Genomic DNA, 8251 nt, shown 5'->3' with positions numbered 1-8251 from the left:
AAACACAATTGTTTCACCAATTATCGATAAGCAAAATACGACGGGCACACACTTATCGGCTGGCCGCCACCTCTACTATCCACAAACTACATAAACTGAATAAACGAAAAAATTTTCGGTTCCGATGGAAAAGTTTATTTAAAAAAGACTGTGAAAGAAAAGCAAGCGGGACTCCATGCGAGGGGCGGCGCGTCAGAGCCGTCGCTAAAGCCTGTGCTTAAACTGCTTTTTGATTTTTATGTTGTCAGCCCGTTGCTGCCGTAGTCGGTAAATAATATATATTAAGTCTGATTTTCGAGTCTGTGAGGCAATGGAGACTGATTACCAAAATTACGTGGAGTCATTGTCGGGAGTATCCTCAGATGACGATGACATATCCACGGTGGATAGTTCTGATGAGGCCGAAGAGCCGACCAACTCGCACAACCATCCATTGCAGCCGCAATCGCAAACGCGAAACTTGGTGCAAATATTGTACGATAGAGAGGTATGTGATTGGGAGATTAATAAATACTCAAATTGCTTTCGTACTGACGAATATATTCTTGTATAGCGCACAGGATTTTTCTCAGGTCGGTCTCGAGCGGGCCAAAAACAGAAACTTCCATATGACCAGGTGCCAAATAGGTTAAAACTATATCTCAAGGACGTATTGGCCAACAATACGTTGGAAGGGTAAGGCATTCCCAGTCTCAATCTCAAAATGCGCTAAATGAACCCTCTTCTAGGCACATATTCATGGGCCTGACTGCTTGCGGGCAGTACATGATCAGCCATCGAGTTGAGTGCAACGATAGCACTTCGCTCAACCATTACTCCTTCAATGTAGGCTACAAATACACGTAAGCTGTGCGAATTGCATGTAAACAGCAGCACACAGTCATTTTTTAATTGTTTGCTCTTTTACTATAGTCTTTATTTTTGGCTCTTCCAACCGCACAAAAAACTGCGATATTTTTTCTCGCGCCGCTTATTCGACGATCATGTGGTGGATAATGTGAAATCGGTCACAATGACGCAGTGGAAGAATGCGGACAAGCAAATTCTGGTTGTGCACGGTGCGGCAATGGAAGAGAGTGAAGAAAGCTATATAACATATGTCAAAGTTCCTAAACTCGGTTGTTTGGAGTGCAAAAAGCTTTGCGATGACGGTCCATGTAATTAGCATTCATTCTTAATGCTGATGGAATTATCCAAATAATCGATTTTTGTATTTATAGATTCCTTTTACAACGCACATTGTCTCAATTGTCATTTGACAGTACACACAAAGTATTCCTCGACTGAAACGGATCCCCGTTTCGTTCCGACAATAAATCTGCTTTGCCCCGAACGCATCCTCATTATCTCGAATGGATTCGTACACATGCTGCGCATCGATGTGGACACGCCGGTCGTACCCAACAACAACAGCAGTAGCTTACCACAGCAAAACTTTAATCTGCCCAGCACCCAGCATACCTTGTTTCTGCCACGAACTCCGCTGCCCAATGAAGAGGATCGCTGCTCCGTGCCATTTACTGGCTCCGAGGCGGACAGCGAGCACAGTGTTGTGGCACGCATCATTGCGGACTTCAGTGATATTGAAACTGATCATACTCAGCGCACCAATAGCAACAACAACAACAATAGCAATAACATCATCAACAACAACGAAAATCCACAACGTGCTGGCCCAGAGCACAATAGTAGCAGTTATGAAAAGTTAATTTTCTCCTCGAACTGTGGCAACGCGCTGTCCACATCCAGTATGACCTTAATGGAGACCAGCCTGCCAGTGAGCATGCAAAATTCAGTGGGCACCAATGATTCGAGCCAATCGAGAAGGCGCAATCAGCGCATTGTCACTAAATCTTACCGCAACGGTATAACAACTATTGATATGCAAGTGAGATTAAAATGCGAATGACAATATTTCATTATATCAATATCGTTAATTATTCTATTCCTCACAGCACACATCGACTTCAAGCTCAATGACAGACAAGTCAAATGCATATGAGTTCTCCGAGGATAACGAAAAGTGTGAGAAAATCTCGACATTTCGCAAACGCCGCCTGGCTGACAAGAAGTACGAGTTCTCCGAGGATAACTCTGAAAATATTATACCTTTCACTAAGATACGTTCGGCAGGACGAACAACGTTTAGTCCATCGACTGCCAGCTCAACCGCTCAGCGTAGTTTGCATCGATTCTCGCCAACGGCACATTATTTTCACAACTCTCCCTGTGCTTCGCCCTCATCCTCTCCACACCCCGCACAGCCTTCACATACCCCGCCACCGCCGTTGCACTTGGGATTTCGTTCGCCGCCTTCTAGCTCGAATTTAATGCGTTCGCCCAGCCGTAATGCAAATGCAGCCACAGTAGCAGCTCAAATATACAATCAAAAGTCGCCGCCTTTGTCTCAGGCGACCCAGCAGATGCTCAGCTATAAGCCCGTTGGACCTTTAGGTGCATTATCGCCATTGCAGGTATCTATGGCCAAGCGCTTCGAAATTGGTGGGTCGATGTCCCCGAACGCTAGCTTGTCCTTTTTATCACCACGACGTGATGAGCAACGCATTGTTGAAATGCCAGTTCAAGGTGGAGTTATGACGGAGAAGCCGGTCTGCACCAAGAAGTTGCGGCGCCGCTATGTAGATGAAGACGATGCCACCTCGGTGATTACTAGTGAGGAGGGTAAGCCTATAAGTGATTATAAAATCTACATTCAATCAAATATATATATATACATATCCTGATTCATACACAGATGACTGCATCTCACCGGGCTATCACACCTCGCTTCCCATGGAGGTGCATGGGTCTTGCTACTCGGAAATGCAAATGATATCGCAATCATCGTATCAACGCTTACGGTGCAGCAGTGTGGTTATTACGCAGCACTCCTTCGATCTTGAGACGTTCACATATTACGTTATTAGCATGATCTGTCAGAAGCACCAGAAGATCTACAATGTATTCTATGACTGGGCATACGAGTTCGTCAATGTGTGCCCGCTCAGCCAGACTATTAGCTTCATGCTAATGGCACAATTCTCGGCCCGAGATCAAATGCCAACAGCTCCAACCAATTGCATGTACTGCACAGGTCGCATGGGATGTGTTTTCCACAATCGACAGTACGAGTGTCGTATTCTTTTTACGTGGAATATGGAGAGTGGACAATGGCAGGTATTAGACTATGGCGAGCTCAGAGAGATGCACGAACTGTTCAGCCCACTACGACGATTGGGAAAGTCTCGTTTGACCTTTGCTCAGTTGGCCAGGCAGATGGCTCAGGAAATGGCAGCCAGCTTGAGCCGACTGCCTGATTATACGTCGAATTTGCGAATTCTCAGTGCAGACATAAAAAAGTCCAAGACATCTATTTGCGATTTGGACAACATGGTGGAGTTTCATCTGAAGCGCACGAATACCGAAGTGCTCTGATCAGCTGACCCGACGTACATAGATAGGAGTAGAGGAGTTCAGTTTTCAGTTTTGCCGCAATCCTCGCCACGTGCAAGTGCATCTAGTTCAGTTTCAAAAACTCTATAATTGTGCTGTATTTAATTTAAAAATAGTTTTACTTTCATTAGTGCAACGAAACGCTTTTACAAAACGTTATAACGCGTCCTAGTTTTGACTGAAGTCGTTTAATTCAACTACAAATCGTAGTTAGTTATATGGCATACATACGACAACGCCTATGTATATATTAATATACTTTTGATATTTGATATAATACCACATTCTAAATACAAATTAGGTAGGAACACATGAAGGTCAGTTCTAATTAGTGCGCATCTCCTAAAGGATTGCGTCAATATTCAAATTGAATCTTATAATTACACAGACTTGAGTGAGTAATATATTTGCTAAGTTCATGACAACCAATATTACAAAATAAACTATATTTACTCTAAAATATGTTTTATTAAACTAAGTATGTATATTATTTTATGGTAAACAGAATCGAGTGAAGGACCATTGTGTATTCTCAGTGCAGGCGTAGCCATTCTGGAACATTTATTGCGTCTCAGTTAATAATGTTTGAGACTTTTTTGACATCAATAATATTTCAGTTGGACATCGGATTGTTTCTTTTTTTGTCGAAATCTAAGCTCGGTCACATAAATAAAGTTGAAGGACTCATAACAAACTAAAGAACTTACCTGTCAACAAGAGCGGTTAACACATCCTTCTTCAAAACAGTTAGCATAAACACAGTAACGCCTTGTCCAGAAGTAAGTATATCAATAGCTCTGATCCATGTCGGATTGACGGTAGTAAATTGTAGCACGAAAGATGAGATTTCAAGAATCCAAATGACGCCCACTATTATAAAAAGCCGAAAGAACATTTTCAAACTAAAAATAGAATGAAAAGCGAATTACATTTGTTATATTCAAGATAATAGTTATTAAGTAAACAGCAATGAAGCTTACTTAGTCAGATTTCTGAAGTTGCGCTGGCCATCCGATAATTTTAGTACGCGTCGGTTCCCTCTGTTTTGTACAACTATTCGATTTGTTGTTTTAATAAGAAGTGTAATATTGAGAAGAAGCAGAAGGAGTATTGGCCCAAAGTAGTAGATCATGGCTGACCAACAAAAAGCTACCGGCAAATGCTAATTAAGGCAAATGAATCTTTTATAAATGCATTATGCTCACTATTGATCCAGCACGTGTAGAGACCGATACCCGGTATCAAATTGATCGGAATGCCCATAAATTCATGAAGATAATCGAACAGAAATATAACTAACACCAAGACGGCAGCAGCACTCCAAACGATGATGTTGTACCTAGCGAACCGGACCTTTTGCCCGACGCCAATGTTGTTGAACGTCTTCCACAGGTTATAATTTATTACCGAAAGCCAACAGAATGTTACCAAAACGGCATAATATCCAGCATACCCTGACAGATAAATATATTTTGATTCATATATATGATATACAAATTGAGAAATGTCCATCACTTGACGAAACATACCAAACAATTTGCAGGCAATGCCATGACTGGTGTCTGTCCAGTTGAAGACTAGAACAGTGAGGCAGCGGAAGTAACAGATGCAACACTTGCCATGGATAGACTTGAAATTGGGCAGCAGCATGTAGACAATGATTAACATAATCATGAAGAATATCGACACTATTTGAGCTGTAAAGTAAAAAGGAATAGAATAGGTAACAAAGTTGCAGCCGAGCGCTATCCGCTGCGTAATACTCCTTCCCTATCCAAAAGCAATCGAATATTTGTTATGGAAACTAATCCCTTATAAAGTCCTAGCTGCGACACATTGCAGTTATACTATATTTATATCTGTATCTATATTTGTGATTTTCGGCATTAGCCTATTAATTATTAATTAATTACAGGGTATTTTTGTTTATATCCTACTCCATAAAGACGGTTCAAAATATTTTGTTTTTTTAGCATAAATCGAGTAGTTAGATAATTTTAAGCTTCTATGGTCATACATATTTTGCAATATTTTAAATCAGTCTTAATAATAGTGCTTTTGATTAAAAATACCTTATTCATATGACCTCAGATAAAAGTATTACTAATTCGATGAATCTTACTGTAGGCGTTGGTTCTGTCGGTTGGCTCGATGCAATGATGAGGCAGTAGGAGGACTTGATTATCCGATTGCTGAATTGGCTGAAGGCAATAATCACTCTTCCATAAGCTCGCGCTATCATAGTGTCGGAATAACGTCCCATTCTAATAAACTAAATAAATATAGCCTCTGAAATTGAAGCAAGAGGTATAATGGTTTTGTTAAATGTATGTAACAGGCAGAAGGAGGCGTGGCAGACCCCACAAAGTATATATATTCTTGATCAGGGCGACAAGCTGAGTCGATTTGGCCCTGTCCGTCTGTCTGTCTGTCCGTCCGTCCGTCCGTATGTATGAACGCGTCGATTTCAGAAGATATAAGAGCTAGAGACTTCAACTTTTTTTTAAAATGTCCGTATTTATCACGCGCATATCGAGTTTATCACTAAAAAACGATAACTCATTCCGATACTTTTTTATCGATAAAAAACCTTATCGAAGATCACTTAAATAATTATATCTCCTACATCTTTCAAGCTAGAGTCTCCAAATTTAAAATGTATATAAAGATGTATTTTATACAATTTCGGTTTTTGTTAAAATTTACCCCCCATTCCTAAATCCACCCCCTCACCCTCATCTTTGTAAAAGTCGTATATCAAATACTAGAGACTTGTGCTTCGGTATACACATACATTTTAACATTATGATTACGTTCTGAAAGTTTCATTACGATCGTACGTCTAGAAATTAAATTATTCAACAAGTAAGTTGTCATTATATTGCCAACACTGCAGCGCAGCCCAAGCGCAATCGCCTGTATATGTGAGTGTGTGTGTATGCGTGTGTTTATTTGTATGTGTATGTGTGTGCGTTTGTTTGTTTGTATTCGTGTGTGTGTGTGTGTGTGTGTGTGTTGTGCTATTTATTATTGAAATATCAGTTGCTTGTAGGGTTCAGGGGATCTCGTAGTCGAGCAGTCTCGACTAGAGCTTTCTTTCTTGTTTTTACTAGTATTATTATCTTCAGAACGCATCAGTTGTTTATCGTTGGCTCTTTCCGGTTAGATCTTTTTCCCATAATGTTCTTATTCCGTATAGCTTGAGTAAGCCTGTTTAATATGCAATGAATTAGTCTAATATAAATACAAATACTAGTCAAATTACCTTTTATAAATTGAATTGAGCTCGTTCTTTTTCAGGACAGTCACAACAAAGATGACAATGCCCTGAGCTGAAGTGGGCACTTCGATCCACGTCATATTCAATTCCGAATCAAAACAAGACGTAAGATACGAAATCACTTCAAGTAGCCAAACAACTCCAGAAATGAGGAAAAGTTTAAGAAACACTTTAAAGCTTTAAAAATAATAATCAATACATTATTTTACCGAAAGTTTCGTGTCACGTACTTAGCACGATTCTTTGATTTTTGCATGTTTTCGGATCGCTTCCACATAGCTCGGGTCGTTTCGTTTTCCTTATATATTGTCCAAGCAGTCCGAACAAAAAGTCCTATATTAGCAAGGAGGATAACTAGCATAGGCCCATGATAAAATATCATTGCAGACCAGTCCGCAGCTATAAAAAAATAAGATCAAATCAGCCATTTGTTATAAAATCCTTTTTTTTTTTTTAAATGGATGTCTTTAAAAGAAATATTGTAAAATTGTACAATATGATGGCTCGCCAATGAAAGTTTTTCTTATGTGCTCTGCTTCGTAAAATAACCGAAAAGATTGTTCAGACACGATCTCGCTCTGAGCTCTTTGTTTTGTTTTGGATCGGTTTTGGTCAAGAGCTTTTCATTAACTCATTTTTTCCAGATTTGACAAGCCCCTATAACTGTAAATTATCCGCTATATTCTTTTGATCATAAGTGTTAACTGACGCAGTTGCTTTCTCGATATACACGACATAGTATTTCCTGATTAACCGCACCCTAGTGGTGGACACAAAAGTCTTTCTACTTTAAAAATGGTATAACGGGCGGTAGAGCAAGCGGTAGGACGGTGAGCGAAACAGACGTTGAACAAAGCTAATATACTATAGTACGTAGGTATGCAGTACACAAGTTTTGACTGATCGTACTGTTTATCCAACAAGAATAGACGGTAAATCCAGGTCTCCATTCAAGGAATCTATCCTTGTCCACGTTCTTCATAATAAAGTCGATCGATATCGAAATCAGAAGTAACAGCGCAGCAGTCAGCCACACGAAGAGATGGCGTTTCCTGACGTTAACCTTCAATCTGCCGTATTCCTTGATCGCTTGCCACGAATTAAAGTTTATAATTAGGAGCCAGAGGAATGTACACATGACTGCATAGTAGCTAATGCAAGCTGAAAGGATTCCGTTTAAAATTTGTGTATTGCTCGAACATTCGAGAGTTTCAAACTTACCAAATATGAAGCAGACCTCAACTTTCATATAATTCCGGAGAAAAGTCTCAATGCGGAGTAAGGAGAAGCTTAATGTTAGACTGATGAAGAAACATATGCTGAATTGCTTGTGGGGAGAGCGAAAGTCCGGCATGCAAAAGTGGGCAGCAATAGTGAGGATCATGAAGACTACGGACACTATTTGAACTGTAACGGATTACACTGATATAAATATCCTAGCTGGAAATCAGTAACTGTTTTCTTACTATACGCATCGGTGTTGTCCTGTGGTTTATTGCACTGATGAGGCAGTAGTCT

The 8251-nt window shown here is 40.1% G+C and overlaps 2 protein-coding genes across 2 annotated transcripts; one reads left to right on the top strand and one right to left on the bottom strand.

The window, feature by feature from the left end:
• The first annotated feature begins 65 nt into the window (after positions 1-65).
• On the top strand, positions 66-3769 carry LOC108659970 (uncharacterized). The gene is made up of 7 exons (XM_018113165.3): positions 66-487; positions 554-675; positions 729-842; positions 913-1157; positions 1221-1888; positions 1956-2682; positions 2756-3769. Exons 1-7 carry the CDS (start codon positions 311-313, stop codon positions 3433-3435), a joined length of 2733 nt encoding a protein of 910 aa, XP_017968654.1. The 5' UTR covers positions 66-310; the 3' UTR covers positions 3436-3769.
• mthl11 (methuselah-like 11) lies at positions 3474-6813 on the bottom strand. The gene is given in 7 exon segments (XM_089256195.1): positions 3474-3537; positions 4161-4355; positions 4434-4602; positions 4659-4907; positions 4983-5150; positions 5576-5742; positions 6719-6813. Coding segments are annotated over 7 exon segments (1107 nt in total).
• Between the last annotated feature and the right edge of the window lie 1438 nt (positions 6814-8251).

The sequence above is a fragment of the Drosophila navojoa genome, chromosome 2, assembly GCF_054131105.1.
Source record: "Drosophila navojoa isolate 15081-1374.11 chromosome 2, UAZ_NAV_1.0, whole genome shotgun sequence".
In the NCBI taxonomy this organism is placed as follows: domain Eukaryota; kingdom Metazoa; phylum Arthropoda; class Insecta; order Diptera; family Drosophilidae; genus Drosophila; species Drosophila navojoa.
The sequence above is the reverse complement of the archived record's forward strand: the minus strand, read 5'-3'. Positions and strand labels throughout refer to the sequence as shown.

Excerpts from the sequence above, each read along its gene's own strand:
- LOC108659970 (XM_018113165.3), top strand. The coding sequence starts at position 311 with ATGGAGACTGATTACCAAAATTACGTGGAGTCATTGTCGGGAGTATCC. Across the intron at positions 843-912 it reads AATGTAGGCTACAAATACAC|TCTTTATTTTTGGCTCTTCC; the intron begins GTAAGCTGTGCG and ends CTTTTACTATAG. Across the intron at positions 2,683-2,755 it reads GGTGATTACTAGTGAGGAGG|ATGACTGCATCTCACCGGGC; the intron begins GTAAGCCTATAA and ends ATTCATACACAG.